This window comes from Diceros bicornis, chromosome 18 (genome assembly GCF_020826845.1).
Source record: "Diceros bicornis minor isolate mBicDic1 chromosome 18, mDicBic1.mat.cur, whole genome shotgun sequence".
In the NCBI taxonomy this organism is placed as follows: domain Eukaryota; kingdom Metazoa; phylum Chordata; class Mammalia; order Perissodactyla; family Rhinocerotidae; genus Diceros; species Diceros bicornis.
Genome location: NC_080757.1, coordinates 58,108,785 through 58,126,328, shown reverse-complemented (window position 1 = coordinate 58,126,328; position 17,544 = coordinate 58,108,785). Strand labels below are relative to the sequence as shown.

At 52.4% G+C, this 17,544-nt stretch overlaps 2 protein-coding genes across 5 annotated transcripts in view; one reads left to right on the top strand and one right to left on the bottom strand.

The window, feature by feature from the left end:
- Positions 1–5,854, bottom strand: part of AFMID (arylformamidase) — a 21,274-nt gene extending 15,420 nt beyond the window's left edge. The window contains exons 1-3 of one of the 2 annotated variants that reach the window (XM_058561759.1): positions 5,700–5,854; positions 3,970–4,037; positions 2,121–2,211 (exon numbers count right to left, since the gene is read on the bottom strand). In XM_058561759.1, the coding sequence (XP_058417742.1) occupies positions 2,121–2,211; positions 3,970–4,029 (151 nt within the window). In that variant the 5' untranslated portion in view covers positions 4,030–4,037; positions 5,700–5,854. Of the gene's footprint in view, positions 1–1,573; positions 2,078–2,120; positions 2,212–3,969; positions 4,038–5,699 lie in introns of those variants that run through there. The other variant, XM_058561760.1, reaches the window with a different exon arrangement.
- On the top strand, positions 4,283–17,544 carry TK1 (thymidine kinase 1). Of its 3 annotated transcripts, XM_058561766.1 has the most exons (7): positions 4,283–4,401; positions 4,484–4,515; positions 5,720–5,830; positions 8,764–8,857; positions 16,017–16,106; positions 16,488–16,607; positions 16,697–17,544. In XM_058561766.1, exons 1-7 carry the CDS (start codon positions 4,336–4,338, stop codon positions 16,895–16,897), a joined length of 714 nt encoding a protein of 237 aa, XP_058417749.1. In that variant the 5' UTR covers positions 4,283–4,335; the 3' UTR covers positions 16,898–17,544. The 3 variants fall into 3 exon arrangements, with proteins under 3 accessions (XP_058417749.1, XP_058417748.1, XP_058417747.1); XM_058561765.1 differs by lacking the exon at positions 16,488–16,607; XM_058561764.1 differs by lacking the exon at positions 5,720–5,830 and having other exon boundaries at positions 4,284–4,401.

The window sequence follows — 17,544 nt, the reverse complement described above, 5'->3', positions numbered from 1 at the left end:
GGTATCTGCCTGGCTACATAAAAGGGTGAGATTCCTTTCTGGTTTTCTTTAGCTCATCTCCTTAGCAGCTTGCCTGTGATGCACACCGCAGTTTGATTTAGCTCAATAATAAAACATGTTTTCTTTCTCTTCTACCTTTGTGGAGAGGTTTCTGGGTTGGCAGGAGGCTTTTTCATTATTTCCACCTTACACCCCCTTGCTGCCTCCTGTGAGTTTGATTCCATCGAGGCAAGCTCCAAGTCCACAGGCAGCACTGATGAGGTCGGGGGTGCTGCAGCAGGAGAGGCTGGCTGGTGGGCACTCACTGACCACCTGACTGCCATCACTCCTGTCAGCCTGCTCCACTCTTTCCTGGAAGCTTAGCTCCAGGAAGTTGCGACCGTACTAGCTGCGTGAGCTTGGGTAAGGCAGCCTCATGAAGCAGAGACTGGACTAGGGTGAGCTGAGTTTGGGCACAACACGGGGTCGGGGGGTGCACACCAAAAAACTCAGTAATGAAGATTGTATGGGCTGAACATTTGCGTCCCCCCAAAATCCATATGTTGAAGCCCTAACCCCTAATGTGATGGTATTTGGAAGTGGGGCCTTTGGGAGGTGATTAGGCTTAGATGAGGTCATGAGGGTGGAGCCTCTGTGATGGGATTAGTGGCCTTAGAAGAAGAGGAAGAGACACCAGAGCTCTCCCTCTGCCAGGTGAGGACACAGGGAGAAGGCAGCTGTCTGCAAGCCAGGAAGAGGACCCCCACCAGGGAACCAAATTGGCTGGCACCTTGATTTTAGACTTCTCAGATTCCAGAACAGTGAGAAATAGATTCCTATTGTTCAAACCACCCAGTCTATGGCATTTTGTTATGGCAGCCCAAACTGACCAATACAAAGATAAATAATATTGAAATGCAGTATTTTTTTAGAAAAATCAAAATTAATACCAAAAAGTCCATGAGGAACAAAGTGTCAACATTTTAAATAGAGACAGGCTCCAACCTTGCACGTGTGTGGCTCTGCTCACTCGCCCGGCCCTACTGCCCCCTGTTATGGGGCTCTTGTTTTCCATCTGTGAAAGGGGTCAGTTGCACGTGCAGCAGCTCTGGGCCACCTGGAGCATTGACGAAAGGAAGGGAGGCGGAGTGTGGACTCAAAGCTGTCCACAAGGCTTATGCAGAGGGCTCACCAAAGAGAGGCCCTGAGGGCACCAGGCAGCATGTTCTTCTTAGCTTGTGCTTCTTACAAGTGACTCCCTTTCTCAGTGGGGTCCGCCCTTTTCTCCCTCAAGACGATTAAGATGGACAAACAGGTTTCTACAAGCTCGTGTAGGTTTCACTGCACTCAAATATTTATTGAGCAAATAAAGATGTATTTGGCACAGAGCTGGGCACAGCAGGGGACTCTGAAGAGCCCGGGAAACAGCTCCACCCCACATCTATCGGGACAGGGAGGGTGCTGGAATGTGCTGGAATAAACCTCCACCAACTTGTTCCTCTTGCTAAGTTATGTCAGTTTAGAGAACCACCAAGCCTGGGAGCCCTGTTCAGTCTGCTGAAATAAAGCGTTTGCCACCATCCAATTTTCTTACTGAGCGGAGAGGCTGGCTTCCTCCTCCCCCACACTTCCTCCATGGAGCTGCTTCAGCAGTCTGGCACAAACGCTTCACTGAGTGTTAAAATCACGGTACAGCACTCCGGAGGCACAGGGCAGGGATGGGAATTAACCTTGAGACTTCATAGCTTACAGGTTCCCAAGCCCTGATTTCTTTAAAGAAAAAAAAAAGGATTCTTTGCTTTTTATAAATAGCAACAACATCCCATGTTCAGCAGCCAAGTGGGAGGCCTCACTGTTTTCACCACCCCTCCCTGTGCCACCGTGACATGTGGCCTTAAGGGCCTCAGCCAGCTTGGCTGAGCAGGAGGGGAGGTGGGGCATGGTCGCCTGGGCCTTTCCTGCCTCCAGCCATCCTGCAGCGAGGGCCCCTGGGCGCCTGGCCCTGAGTGGACGCGGCTTCTGCAGGGCCTGCACTTTGGGAACTGCCCAGGAGGGCTGCTCCTCCTCCCTGCCCCAGCCTTCTGAACCACCACCACATGCTAAAGTCCACCCGCAGCAGCCACCGAGAGGTCCCCCGGTACCCTCATTTCCTATCTGTGAGTAGGTCCTCAGGGTCTCCTCTGCTCCCCGTCGGATGACCCAGCTGCTGGGGGTGTACTGAGTCTCCAGCTCCTGTGGGACACAGACACAAGCTTCCATAAGACCTTTGCTCTCCACAGAGTGTGCGCCCACCCCTCCGCATGTCTGGATGCTCCTCTACGCCTTGAGAAGCCCCCTCCCAATATCTCAGGCTCTCACAGATGCCCTCAGCTTCCTTTAAGTCCCTCCAGTCTCCAGGTTGGCAACGCGCTCCCCACTCTCCCCCCACTAATTAATTAGGGGCTTCAGATACAACATCGCAGATGCTCTCAGATACGTGGTCTAGAGTGACAGCCATGCCTTTAACCAGCTGACAGCCTTAAAAGGGAGATGAGGTCCCATAAATGCATCCCGGTTAATGCCACTATGGGCACCACTCCTGCAGCAGCTAAGACCAGGGTGCCAGGGAGCAGGGTGGCCACTGCAGAGAAAGAGACAGAGAGCTGATCTTCCCTAAGAGTGTACGATTCTGACTGCAGGAGGACACAGCACAATCAATGGCTCAGAGGCAAGGGGGAAGGAATCAAAGGCCAGTTTGGAAATGCTGATCGGGCAGACTGCTGAAACACAGAGGTGAGCCCAGGAAGCTGGGGCTGGAGGACGGAGGGTCTCGGGTGTCATGCTAAGATGTCTGCAGAAAGTAACAAGGAACCAGGTTTTGGAGAAAGGGCTCAAAGGCACAGGAGGACAGGTGAAGGCTGAACTGGGAGATCTAAAGAGAGGGTGTCCTCATGGAGAGGTCGTGGGCTCTGGAGTCAGGTGGGCTGAGTGCCATCCAAGCTGCATCACTTACAGGCTGTTTTACTCTGGGCAATTTACTACAGTCTCTGAGTCTCAGCTCCCTCATCTCTATAATAACAACAGCGGCCTCACAGTGTTAAAAGAATCAGGCATGTAAATGCAGTAAAGCTAATCACTCAAATGTGATTTGAGTGATTTGAGTGATATCAGACATGTAAATGCAGTAAAGCTAATCACTCAAATGTGATTTGAGTGATTTGAGTGATTACCTCCTCCTCCCATTGAACATGGTTCTTGGCCAGGGGTCTTTGGATCTGTTTAATCTGTACCTGTAAATGTTATTCCTGGAGGATGTTTACAGCCATACTTAGCATGCTCTGTGACTGCTGTCGTCATCTTTATTGCTATTATTTACGATATTCATAACGGAATAGCTTTCTGAGAGTCCTCTGATATTGTAGGCGTGTGTGTTTGTGTGTGTGTGTCTGCATGTGTGTGACAGAGACAGACAGAAAGAGAATGGGATTTCTTGAGGGCAGTATCCATAACTTTCAGCAGATTCTCAGATGTGTCCACGACCAGAAAAAGAGCTACTGCCTAAAATGCAGGAAAACTAGTCAGGAAATTATAATTGAATGATAATCATAACAACTGCTTTGCATATGTTGTTTCTAACTTCACAACCACCCCTAAATAAATAATACCAGCCTTTCTGCATCCTTCACCATCTGGCACATTCTCCATACTCATTGCATAACCTGAGATTAACATCAAGAACTTTGACCTCAACCTCCTTTGGGTTTATGGAGATTATCATAGCCAGAGCTTCAATTTTCTCTACCCGTAAAACCAGGCTAACAAAAGCCTGCCTGTGGCGAGAAGTAAAACGGATCACGGTGCTGAAGCTTTCAGGAGCTGGCACCCAGCAGGCGCTCAACAGCGCCGACAGGAGTGAGTGGTCTAGACGGCTTCTAAGCTTCCTTCCTAGAACTCCCATCTGATCTCTGAGCTACACTCCTCAGCCCCAGCCACTCCCTGTAATCAGCGTACCTCTTTAGACATCTCCTTCCAAGAAGCCTCGCTCCTGCGACTCGCGCCGGCGACATCCATCCTGCTATCTGCAACCACATGGGCGCACGCCCCGCCCTTTTACCCTGGGCAGGTGGGGCGAGGCGAGGCTCCGACCAGGCCCCGCCCCGGAGGAGCCCCGCCCGCGCGTCCCCAGTCCCGCCCACCAGGAGGAGGGCTGCGATCAAATCTCCCGCCGGTCCGCGGCCACGCGGTGATTGGCTCCGGGGCGGCGGCGCGGGCTCCCGATTGGCCCGCGCGCCCAGGGCAGACGGCGCGGGAACCCGCGAGAGCCTGCGGGGCGGCTGCAGTGGAGCGTCCCTGGGCTTCCAACTTCTCGGAGGCGCCATGAGTTGCATCAACCTGCCCACTGTGCTGCCCAGCTCCCCCAGCAAGACCCGGGGGCAGATCCAGGTGCGGGCACTGGGGCGGGGGCGGGGGCGGGGTCAAGGCCGGTAAGCGCCAGGCCCCGAAGTGACCTGTCCTTCTCTCCTAGGTGATTCTCGGACCCATGTTCTCAGGAAAGAGGTAATGGCCTTGTGGGGTGGGGGTGGGCCTGGATCACCACCTCCTCCTCCTTCCTCCTCCCCCCACCTCCTCTTCTTCCTCCTCCTCCCCCCACCTCCTCTTCTTCCTCCTCCTCCCCCCACCTTCTCTTCTTCCTCCTCCTCCCCCCCACCCCCCTGGGACCCTATCCTCCTCCCTTGCCTCCCCTCCCGGCCTGCCGCCCCTCTCAGAGCCCTTCCTGGAACAGCCCCGCTGCCCGATCGCGTGTTCCCGCCCGGGATGCGGCTCCTCCCGGGAAACCGGTCCTGGGCCAGGCGCTCCTCCCCTGCCCGCCCAGGTCAAGCCCTCCTCCCATTAGGGTCATCCAGCCACCGCTCGCTCCTGGAGCTGGTCACAGTGTAGCCCCTCACTCAAGTCCTCTCGAAAAGGGGCGTCCAAGGCTTTTAAAAACTGTGTCCACCGTGGGCCAGGCCCTGTGCGCCCGCAGTAGCAGCACACCTCCTTCCAGTGTGACTGTTTCCTTAGACGGCCAAAGACACTGAGTTCCTTTCCACACTGAGGAGTCAAGACACGGCGCCTTTGCTCCCCTCATGTGAGAGAACCATTCCCGGCCTGGACGGGGACAGGGCTAGTGAGCCAGCTGAGGAACTCCTCTGGCCCGCGTGTATATGGCCATGGGGGATCACTCCAGCTCAAACTCCTGGCCCACTCAAGTGAGGCTCAGGGTGGGCTCTTGCACCCAGAGGCAAAGTGCTTTCTCTGTTGCACAAACAGCTCTTATGAGGTTAACTTAGACGGTGAGGACCCCTGGGATGAGATTACTGTGGAATGCAGTCTGCTGACCCCTGGAGCCCTCTCTGCACCCACTGCACCATATCCCTGAGAAACTTACCCCTCCAGCCCTTCCCCAGACCACCTGAGGGCCGTTCCTTGCCACCCTCCCCATAGGGGATGACTTCCAACCTGGACATGCCTTTATTATTTCCAGGCCCCGGTGACGTACTGCACTTGTTTCCCTCCCTCTCGGGTCGAGGCTGTGAACTCTGCATGCGGCCCTTTCTGCCCTCACTGTTCTTTCCCACGCTCTGCTCCACGGTCTCTCTGTCCATTGGTGGGTCTCAAGCTGAACACCCCTAGGAAGCGTTGGGGAGCCCGGCTTGTGCTGACGGGGACTTTCTCGCCAACTCGGAAGCCCTGGGCCTCACCTGACACTCTGCTCTTGCAGCACCGAGCTGATGAGACGCGTCCGTCGCTTCCAGATCGCCCAGTACAAGTGCTTGGTGGTCAAATATGCCAAAGACACGCGGTACAGCAGCCACTTCTCCACCCATGACCGGTCAGTCCCTGCCCGCTTCCGTCTCGACACCTCTTCTGAGAAGCCCAGTGAAAATTCACAGGGCACCAAACATGCGGTCAGAGCTCTTTAGTGGGAGTGGTTAACAGTGCTGATGCCTGGCATTGAAACATTCAAATCGGCAACCTTTCAAGGTTGCTTGGGAAGGTGGCCTAGGACTGGCCTGTCACAAGACTCTAGCACAGTGGTTCTTAACCGGGGCGGTTGTGACCCCCAGGGTCCACTTGGCAATGTCTAGAGGCATTTTTAGTTTGCACAACTGGGGGAGAGGCGGGCATGCTAATGGCATCTGGTGAGTCAACATCCTACAATGCACAGGAAAGCCCCACAATGAAGAACGATCCAGCCCCAAACGTCATGGTGTCTGGCCAAGGTTGAGAAACCCTGCTCTAGACCTATGTGGAGGTTGCAAACTGGTTTTGTTTGGCTTCCGTTATAATTTTTATTTAATTTTTTAGTTGGCTGTCTTCGCTGACTCCCTGTCATCTTGTGGCCTTCACGCATCTCCCTTTTACAATTATCTGCCTATCTTCCCTGTGGACATTTCAGTCTGCAACCTGAGGTCGGGGGGTTAAATTTAGTCCCACTCCTGCCCATTCCTTGGCGGTAAATTGGGGCCTGATATTTCCGAGCCTGAGACACTTTTTTCCTGGTCCCCTGGACTTGTCCACCTGAGCCCCAGCAGCAAAGCCATCCTGTGCCACACTCAGGGCCTGTGGTCTCAGAGCCGCCCAGTGTGTGGCTTCAGGGTAGAGCGTGGGGTTTCTGAAGCCAGGTGGGTGGTGGGGTGGCGAGGGCCTGGGACTTGGGGTTAAGTTTCGGGATTTTTTTTTTTTTTTAATTTTTATTTATTGCAGTAACATTGGTTTATAACATTGTATAAATTTCAGGTGTACATCATTATACTTCTATTTCTGCATAGATTACATCATGTTCACCACCCAAATACCAATCACAACCCATCACCACACTCATGCCGAATTATCCCTTTCGCCCTCCCCTCTCCCCCCTTCCCTTCTGGTAACCACCAATCCAATCTCTGTCTCTATGTGTTTGTTTCTTGTTGTTATTATCTACTACTTAATGAAGGAAATCATACGGTATTTGACCTTCTCCCTCTGACTTATTTCGCTTTGCATAATACCCGAAATGTCCATCCATGTTGTCACAAATGGCTGGATTTCATCGTTTCTTATGGCTGAGTAGTATTCCATTGTGTATATATACCACATCTTCTTTATCCATTCGTCCCTTGATGGGCACTTAGGTTGCTTCCAAGTCTTGGCTATTGTGGATAACGCTGCAATGAACACAGGGGTGCATGTATCTTTATGCAATGGTGTTTTCAAGTTCTTTGGATAAATACCCAGCAGTGGAATAGCTGGATCATATGGTAGTTCTATCCTTGATTTTTTGAGGACTCTCCATAGTGACGTTTCCCGGCCGTGCTGTCTGATACAATTTGTTTACATCTCTGAGTTTGCTTCCTTGTCCCTAAAATGTGGTGTCCACTGCACAAGATGCGGGAAGCATCGGGGAGGATGTTGAAAGCAGAGGAGGTGACACTGTGCAATGATTAGACGTGCAACTTCGAGAGTCGATCAAATTGGGGTTAAATCCGAGCTCTGCCCTAGTGTCACAGGTCCTCTCTCACGCGGCAGTGACGGAGCACTCGGCAGGAGCGACAGAGCTCCAGAGACTCTGCCCCTGCTGAAGCTAGAACCGGCCTGCTGCCTTGCTCGCGCTCCATTTGAGGTTTCTCTATTTGGGAAAGAAGGGAATTTACAATGCATGAAATCGTTTCATGCTCTTCCCAGATCTTGAAGTAGGATTATGGCAAAATGATACCTAAGCAGTAGTTGTAAAGTATTTTATTTTTTTATAAATACAGCTGCAAACTGCTGAGACTTCAAGGAAACTACCAGCTCCTGGAAGGCTGGTTCAGAGGAGCAAACAAAAATGAAACAGAAGAAAAACACAAACTATTTAAAAAGAGGACAAAGAACAGCATTCTTCTTCAACACGGCCGTGGTGTGGGCAGGGTGGGGTCCACTGTGTCCTCTAATGCACTGGTACATCCCCGCACACGCCTTTCACTTTCAAATTCTGCTGGGTGGCAGTCTCCCGCAGGACACAGGAGGACTGCGGATCTGAGTCCTGGCCCTGCCTCGAACAGCTCTGTGACCTTGGAGGAATCCTCTAATTGGCCGGAGGAGCCAATGGAGGAGATTCTTCTAGGTCATTGCCCTGCTGGTTGGAGTGCCGGGCTTATCTCTGCTGGGGCACACAGGGCAGGGCGCAGTCTTAGAGTCTGGTGCTGATGGTCTGCCCAGGGCTGTGTGGGGACTTCCACGGGCCCCAGGCACTTTTACCCTCTTGGGCCCCTTCCTCCATAAAAAGAAAAAAGTAAAAAATTATATTTTATGACTGAATTGATATGAAGATAAATTATATTTTATGACTGAATTGATATGAAGACAAACTGGTAATCTAGGCTGAGTTGTATTTATTTATTCTGATTTTTAAGAGAAATTAAAACATTTTGTTGACCCCTAAAAGTATCCTGGGCCCTGGGCCCCGGGCCTGATGAAGTCATCTTGTCTGCCCGCGGCCCTCTGAACAGAAGTGGAGAAGACCTTTGAGTCTCGATTGAGATGGACATCAGGCATTGCTAATTCTAGTCCAAAGCGTGAAGTGAAATAGCTTGTGTTGAATAACTGGTTTTCTGAACAAGCACCTTTATTCTCCCTGAATGCCTTCCCATGGGCGCTAACTTCTCAAAGCTCCAGGCAAACATCGCAGCCTGCTCTGCAGGTAGAGGGGTGATCATGCGAGCTGTTCCCTGGCCCCTGCATTCTGGTTTCTGGTCTCCTCAGTCTCCCTTGCTCTGTTCACATTCTGGCTTCTCTCCCCAGGAACACCATGGAGGCACTGCCAGCCTGCCTGCTCCGAGATGTGACCCAGGAGGCCCTGGGCGTGGCTGTCATAGGCATCGATGAAGGACAGTTTGTAAGTTGGCTTGTCCTGGCACCATTCTTCCTACAAACCCCCCTGACTGCCCTCCTTTTTCCTCTGCTGCTTTGGAAGTTATTGGTTCTATTTCTGATCTTTTAGTAAAGGAAACAATGTTAAATTAACTTGCTTTAACTAGTGTCTGGATACCTTTTGAATTCCCCTTACTGCTTTCTGTGTTATTGTTATATTTACTTTATAGTGAACAAAGAAAATAGATTTCTCAACACTGGTGTATAGGGAGGGTTTTGTTTTGTTTGGCTCATTGTTGCTTCTTGCATGTTCTTATGGGTTTATTTTTCTTCCTGCTGAAATACATCCTTTAATAGTTCTTGCAGCCAGGATGTGTCGATGGGAAGTTCTTCCAGTCTTGGTAAGAAAATGTCTCTATTTTCTTCTCTAGTTTAAGCTGGGTAGCAAGTGGTAGGTTGACTGTTATTTTTCCTTGTTGCTTTGGAAAAGCAGCCTTGCTCCTTGCAGCTAATGAGAAGGCTGCTATCCGTCCCGTTATTACTTTCCTGGACAGGTGACTGGTCTATTGTCTCTCAGAACAGTGTGTCCTGGGGAGGTTTTGTTTTTACTTATCCTGTTTTGTATTTGGTGTGCCTTTTAAATGTGAGCACTCATGACTTCATTTCTGCGGCGGGGAATGAAGCCATGATCACTTCCAATGGCTCTCTCCCCATCTCTCCGTGAGGTGTTCTGGGGAAGATCTCGCAATGTGTGTTTGGTTTCAGTGACTCTATCTTTCATTTCTGGGATTTCCAGTTAGTTCTTTTTTTTTTTTTTTTAAAGATTTTATTTATTTATTTATTTTTCCCCCAAAGCCCCAGCAGATAGTTGTATGTCACAGTTGCACATCCTTCTAGTTGCTGTATGTGGGACGCGGCCTCTGCATGGCCGGAGAAGCAGTGCGTCGGTGCGCGCCTGGGATCCGAACCCGGGCCGCCAGCAGCGGAGTGTGCGCAATTAACCACTAAGCCACGGGGCCGGCCCCAGTTAGTTCTTTTTTAATATCTGCTGCTCTAATTCACGTGTACTCATTTTTATTGAAAACTTTACTGTTTTTTTTTTTTTAATTGATTCTGTTCCTTCCGTTGTCTTTCTGAAAATCTTGTTTTGAAGTTTTTTCGAGCTCACTCTATTTCTGTTTCCTCAGGAGAGGTTCTCTGGCTGAGTTTGAGGGTTGTCTTTGTGATCTTAGTTTCTCTCCTGTGCTTTGGAATTTCTTGTTTCAGCAAGTGCGTCTTGAATGAATGCAACCAAAGCTGACTCCTGAAGGGGCCTCCTTCACCCTTAGGCAGTGTTATGATGGCCTCCCCCTTCACTCAGTACATTAGTGAGGGTAACATGAGCTGCCTTAACAAGTAAACCGCACATTTCAGTAGTTTAACATGATAGAAATGTATTCCAAGTCTGTGCTGGGGGAGCCTGCCACTCAGGCTCCCCATTGTCACACGTGGCTTGTAAGATCCCCGTGGTGGCCTGGTCCAGAAGGGGGAGAGGGGAAAACGTGGAGCTTCCCTGTGCGGGATTTTCATAAGCCAGGCCACAAGTGAGGCAGGCCACACTGCCTCTGTTGGCCTCTCACCACTGGAATTTGGGCACATGGTCCTCTTAACTGTGCATTTAGTCTAGCTTGGGCCCTGGAGGAAGAGGAAATTGGAAACTAAAGAAATTTGTTTGTTTGGTGAGTCGTTAGCGATCTCTGCCCGCCCCGCCTCCCAGGTTCCCGGGGCAGAGTCAGGCGGCTGGGGCGGTAATATCCTACAGGGACTTTACAGGTCCCGTCCTATGTAAAGTCACAGCCCCACACCTCATTCCCATGGTGAGGCTGACAGGTCTTCTACCCCCAAGTGGCGTGTATCCATTGGCACGTCGCCTGTGAAGACAGACACCCAGCTGCCCGTGCCCACTCTGGGTGCCAGGCACCCGGTGTCTACCGCATCTGTCTGCTCACCCACCTCACTATGTCTGTTCCATTTCTGACCCTCAGAGATGCTTATCTCGCTTCTGAGCACCGCTGTGTCTTACCCTGCGTCTTCACGCACACACACGCACACATACATTTATATTTTCTCCTGTGGCGTTATGGTGGAGGGACTCCAGGTAAGGTGAGCTCAGGGTGGGAACAGGGGTACAACTGTTCCCTTTTTCTTCCAAACTGTGGTCTCAGGACGCCTCTGAGGATATTGGGTCAGCTTGCGGGGTATGGCTCTCAGAACAAGGAACGAGAACTGTGGGGAGGCCCTCCCTTCCTTCAGACCCAGTGCATGAGTTGATGATAGCTCTGCTCCCTGGCTTGATCTAAAACGTGTTTCCGGGGCTGAGCCAGACACCTCGAGGGGAACCTTCCTCCTCTTATTCCTCCTTGGTTGACATCCAGTGCTCTGGGTTAGGAGCCGGTGGGCCAGCTGCTCCACAGTCCTGTTTCCCATTTGTATGTCTACTTCCTCCCTGGCCAGCCAGTCGACTCCACTTTCTATAACCAGTGTTTTATTCTCGCTGTAGAAACATCATGAGTCTTCCGTTCTGCCCACGCCCTGTGGCCCTTGCTCTACAGGAAATTCTGGGACTCAGGAGCTTGCCCCTCTTTCCCCATGATGAAGGGTCTTCTAGGCCCCCTCATCCCCGGTTTTCTGGGTGAGCAAGAAGGACTTTTCACAGAGTAGCCGCCATGCCTTCCTGATGAAGTCCCCAGAGTGGGAATGTACGTGCTTCTTCGTGACTCCAGGCAGGCACAGAAGCGCTCGGGTTGCTTTGTGGAAGTCACTGGTGTTTGGGAGAGATGCATCTGAAGACCCCAAGCCGCAAGCTAAGGATGCTGGTGGTAGGTGGGCACCCTGGCTGCCGGGCACGCCAGCCTTGCGTGCGTCACCCCGGAGTGTTAGTTAACGGCTGCACCGCAGGGTGCCGAGGGCAGGCACAGTTGCTTGGCTGTAGTGGAAGCCGTGATTGTACAAACTCTTTCTGTGTTTTATCTCTCTTTTACTACACAAGTAATAACGTGTAATCTAGAAAAAGTTAGGCCTACATAAAAGAAAACAGAAAGCTCGTAATTGACTGCTGTTGATGTCTTCCAGCCAGAGACCCCAGGAACGGCCCCAGAGGAATAAGTTGGGTTTCATGTTGCAGGGAGAACACACACCATGGAGCTGGGGCCTCTCAGGGGTGCAGAGGTCTTGGTTATTAGGACTGGGGCTTGTGCGGGGTCATTCTGGGCAGAGTTTTAGGAGACTGGCTTGGCTCTTGATTCAGTGCCCTCAGGGAGGGGGTGATTCTGGGACCAGCATCTGAAACCTTATCTCTAGGGAGGGTGGACCAGAAGGAAGCTAAAGCCATGACTGGTAAAGCAGCATCGGTCACCCCTATGAGCCAGGAGAGGGGGGCAGTGTTCTCGTCTGTCTGTGCTCACTCGTGATTATGGGGGGTCTTGTTTTTGTCTTGATCTGTCACAGTCACGGAGCGCCTTGCCTGATGTTCCTGTTCTGTGAAATTGATTATGGTCAACAGGACAACACCAAGGCCCAGCTGTGAGTGCCAGGCCAGCTCCTGTTGCTGGGGCTGCTTCTCTCTTTTCACCACCCAGAAAAACAAACAAAAAACACGTAACATGTTGGTCTACATCCTTCTAGTCTTTATAGATTTTTTTTTTTTTAATTGATTGGGCTTATATTACATGCTGTGACCATTTTTCCATGTCATCAAATACTCATCCTTCGGAACATACCTGTGTTATTTAAGCCACCTCCCTGTGTGTGGCATTTAAGGGCTGTGATGGAGGTCCGTATGTGGACATGTTGGGTTGCCGTCTGGTGTACTGGGATTTATTTACTAAGTGGAATTGCTGGTCAAGCAGCCAATCTCATTCATTCATTCACTCAATAAATATTTTCTAAGCTTGTGCCATAGTGTTGGGGATACAACCAGTGTCTCTGCCCTTGAGCTTACATTCCAGTTAGGGGAGAGAAATACATAATGGGCCAGGTGGTGACAGCTGGAGGAAAAAGGCAGTGTGAGGGGGATAGCGCTAAGGTGGGGGTGATGCTTTATGGGGCTGGTCAGAAAGGGGCCTGAAGGAGAGCCAGGGAGTGAGCCAGGCAGGTGGGAAGGTCCTGAGGCAGGAGTGTGCTTCTTGGGTGTGTCTCAGGAGCATAAAGGAGGCCAGACGGCTTCGGGCAGGGCAGGCCAGGCCAACGGTAAAGACTCAGGAATTAACCCTGGGAGAGATGGGAAGCGGCAGAGGATGGCTGCACTGGTGGAGGCCACTCACGGAGAATGGACGGCAGGGGGCAGAAGGTGGTGGTGAGACAGGTAGGCCTTTGCAGAAATCCCCAGGAGAGAAAAGGGCGAAGGGCCAGGTAGCAGATGGTACGAATACACGTCCGTGTGTGCGCATGCGCATGCATGCCCTATTCTGACTGCCTTTCTCTTTCATTACTGCCGTGGCTGACATCGTTTTCCATGTTTACTGGCTGCTTGTATTTAGTTCTCCTTTTGTAAATTGCCTTTTAAGGGCTTCCACTCACTTGTCTCCCGGTTTGTCCTTTTTCTAGCAGATGTGAAATAGCTGGTGCCACTCTGTCACCTGCTGTAAATATTTTTCCCTGTTTATTTGCCTTTGCATTCTGTCTGTGGCACTTCTGTCAGTCTCTTACCGTTCACGGTTGGAGGTTTTACTTTGTCACATCCTTCATTCCTGCCCTTGCGGCCTTTGCTGTGCGCGAGCGTGTTTGCATGAAGCAAGGCCTCCTTGGGGGCAGAGCTGGGGGTCATCCGCCGCACCTCCTGAGCCTGCCAGCTCTTGGCAAGATGACAACGAAAATCTACATGTAGGCCTCCTGATATCTCCTTCGGGTTCTCTTCCCCTCCTCAAAACTCATTTAGGAAATGGCTTGAGGCAGGTCACCCAGAGGTATAGACTCGGCAGATGAGCCCATGTGGACAAACTTGTCACCACCAAGAAGCCCCTCTTGTTATTTTTCTACTTGGATCCCATGTTGAAATTATTTTTGTCTGCTAAGAAAACCCTAAGTTTACTAAGTACTTTGAAGTTCCATTTTATTTTATTTTATTTATTTATTTTTTTTGGTGAGGAAGATCAGCCCTGAGCTAACATCCATGCCAATCCTCCTCTTTTTGCTGAGGAAGACCGGCCCTGAGCTAACATCCATGCCCATCTTCCTCCACTTTATGTGGGACGCCGCCACAGCATGGCTTGACAAGTGGTGCGTCAGTGCGCGCCCGGGATCCGAACCCGAACCCAGTGTCCGAGGGCTGCTGTGGCAAGTACCACAGACCGGGCGGCTTCAACAACAGAAATTTATTCTCTTGCAGTTCTGGAGGCTGGAAGCTGGAAATCCAGGTCTTGGCAGGGTTGGTTCCTTCTGAGGTTGTGTGGGGAATCTGTTCCAGCCTCCCTCCTCGCCTTGTAGACAGCCGGCTTCTCCCTGTCTCCTCACATGGTCTTCCCTCTGTGTGTTTCTCTGTCCAAATTTCCCCTTCTGATAAGGACACCAGTCATATTGGATTAGGGCCACCTTACTGGCCTCACCTTGATTGGGTGACCTCTGCAAAGACCCTCTCTCTAAATAAGGTCACGTTCTGAGGTACTGGGGGTTACAGTGTCAAAATATGAATTTGGCGGATGGGAGGGGACACAATTCAACCCATAACGTAACCTAAAATACTAATGGCAGTAAAAAAAAATACCAGTAACATGATTACCAGTGGACATTTTGAAATGTTGCAGACAAGCTGGGTAGTTCCATCGTTGTCTTTGGTAGTTCAGAAACCCCTGCGGGGGGCCCAGGGTCCCACGTTCCTGGGGGAGGTGGCATGTGAACAGGGGACAAGGTGTTCAGGTGGAAGAATTGAGCTCTTTGCTTGTGGGCATTGGTGTAGTGGGCGGGGGGCTGAGGACCCTCCTAGGGTCCCCAAACCCTGGTGTGGAAGGACCGGCGTCCTGACGTATGCCTCAACATGGAAGGCAAGGCACAGGCGCGCTCAACCCAGAGCAGTTTTGTCCTCCGACCCCTACCTGGCAGACATTTGGCAACATCTGGAAGCAAATTCGTTTGTGACAACTGGGGGAGGGGGAGGGGTGCTGGCTGACAGCTCCTGACTGGCTGGAAGCTGCATTTCTGTGACCGTGACGAGTCCTTTAGAGAAAGAGGGGACGCGTGTGTGGTCGTGCTGGAGTCCGGGTGAGTGCCCATTTCTGCGGCTCAAGCCCAGCCAGCTCTGCGGAGGGTGGTCAGATTTGGCTTCGGCTGGATGCCACTTGAATTGCTCTTGGTTTTGCTAACCACTTGCATGGTCCCTGTGTTGCTGAGCACTCAGGTCTCAGTAACTTCGCCCCTTGGTAAACGGGCTGCAGCCTGAGCAGCTTGGAGAGGGGCCCTTTGCCCAAAGACCAATTTAGGTAGATAAACCCGATCCACTGAAGGGGATAGGACTGACTGATGAAAACTCACCAAAGGATTTAAGTAGCAGCCTCTCCTGGGGCCATTTAAAATGAAATTTGACTTACCGAGTAAATGACCTTTCTGCAGCCCTGTATGCAGCAGGGCGTGCTGTGTCATCCTGCTCTGGAAACGGCCGGTGGAACCCCGACCCCTTCCCACGGCATCACACGGCACATTATCTGTTTATTATTTGAGTGCCTTTAATTCCTACACAACACCGAGGGTCTCCATTGCCATCTCTTAGGCTCAAAAACATGAAGTCATTGCCAAGGTCACACAGCTAATGGGTCCAACCAAGAGTAGGGTTCAAGCCCCAGGCAACCCTCTCGCCTGAGCCTTTGACCACTGCGGAGTTAGGCCACCTCAAGCTAGGCGTCATCACCCTGGTGACAGGTCCTGCGTGCTTGGAGGTGGAGTGGAACCTGGTTGTGCCGTGGGAAGCTGGTGGAATGGTGAAGCGGCGTGGGCATCTGTGCACATGCACGGCCACGTGCAGTGGGAAGTGAGCGCAGAAGCACTCATCTCCCGGTCCGGGGGGCCGGGTGGGAGGGTTAGGTTGTCCTGTTCTCTGCTTAGACTGATTGAGTGGTTGGAGTGGTCAGGTCCGGCTGCGTCTTCTCCATGGCTCCCAGAACCTGCTGCTCCGACCCCTTGGTCGGAGGCTCAGTCTCTCCTCCCACCCCTTCCAGTTCCCCGACATCTCGGAGTTCAGCGAGGACATGGCCAACGCCGGGAAGACCGTGATCGTGGCCGCACTGGATGGCACCTTCCAGAGGAAGGTAAGGCGTCTGGTCCAGGTCTTGGGATGGGATCAGGGAGGGAGGAAGGGGCCTCGGCAGGCACAGGGCCGTTCACGGAGATGGGCAGCCCAGCGCGCCTCTCCTCCATCTCAACACACGGCCCCCTGGAAGACCGGGGCTTGCCACTGGGGGGCCTGTGAGCTGCCCAGGCGCTCAGACGAGCCAGACCAGCTCCCTGGTTTGCCCGGGAGTGAGTCCTTTCCAGACTGGACGCCATGTGCTGCCGGGGATGGCACTCGGGGGGAAGCGAGGTGAAGGCCAAGTTCCCTGGCTTCAGTGCTTGTGGATCAGAGGGCATCAAAGGGAAACCCGCCTGTTAGGGGAATGTGCGCACCCTGCTGCCTTTCCCTGGGAATGTAGGCTTTCGGGGCCATCCTGAACCTGGTGCCCCTGGCTGAAAGCGTGGTGAAGCTGACGGCGGTGTGCATGGAGTGCTTCCGCGAAGCCGCCTACACCAAGAGGCTGGGCACGGAGAAAGAGGTAGTTTCCACCTGCCTTCTCCGCGGGGCCGGGGGGGCCTGGAGGTGAAGTGCCCACTCAGTCCAGGCCCTTTGCGTCCCCGTGGCCAGGTTGAGGTGATTGGAGGAGCAGACAAATACCACTCTGTGTGCCGCCTCTGCTACTTCAAGAAGCCCTTGGGTCAGCCCGCCGTGCTGAACAGCACAGAGAACAAGGAGAACTGCCCGGCGCTGGGAAAGCCAGGGGAGGCCCTGGGCGCCAGGAGGCTGTTCGCCCCTCATCAGATCCTGCAGTGCAGCCACGCCAACTGAGGCATCGGGCGCCCTGCTCCCTTTCCTGCTACCACCCCCTGGCGGATGGCTGCCTCCTTGTGCTGCGCTGCACGGCCTTTTCAGAGGAGGAAGTCCTGGGGGACATGAGGTTTCAGTAGCATCTGGAACTTTCTGCCTTCTGCAGGCCATTTCCCCTCCTCTCCTGCCCACTGGCCTTTCTTAGTTCCCTTCCCAGCTGCTGGTCTGCTCACGATCCACCTTGGGCCGGAGCTGGTCCTGCGCTGTGGCTCGGGGTCTGGCCACCGCAGACACCCACTCCCTCTCCCTTGGGGTGAGGGGCAGAGCTACATGCCGTTGTGACATCGGTGCTGCTGGCTTCTTCCCCCTTTGTGGCTTTCACTGTTGAGTTTCTGTTCTCAGTGGGAAGTCCGTGCTGAAGCACCTCTAGCTCAGCACCGAGCCTCGTCCCACGCAAAGGCACTGTCCCTCTGCTGGGACGGGCTCCTGGCCCCTGGGGACAGCTGGACTTGGGCCCTTTGGCTTCCCTTTGGGCTGAAAGTCCTTACTACACTCACTGGTCATTTTCTCCAGAATTACAGCTTGTCTTTTAAAGTGGTGGGGGTGTGGGCAGGGTCCATGATTTTTCTATTGTAGTATGTGAAATAAATAACTAATATTAAAATTCA

Bases quoted from the DNA above. Each gene is read 5' to 3' on its own strand.
- TK1 (XM_058561766.1), top strand. From the start codon at position 4,336: ATGAGTTGCATCAACCTGCCCACTGTGCTGCCCAGCTCCCCCAGCAAG. The intron at 4,516-5,719 runs GTAATGGCCTTG...CTGCTCTTGCAG, and splicing joins CCCATGTTCTCAGGAAAGAG to CACCGAGCTGATGAGACGCG. The intron at 16,608-16,696 runs GTAGTTTCCACC...CCCCGTGGCCAG, and splicing joins GGCTGGGCACGGAGAAAGAG to GTTGAGGTGATTGGAGGAGC.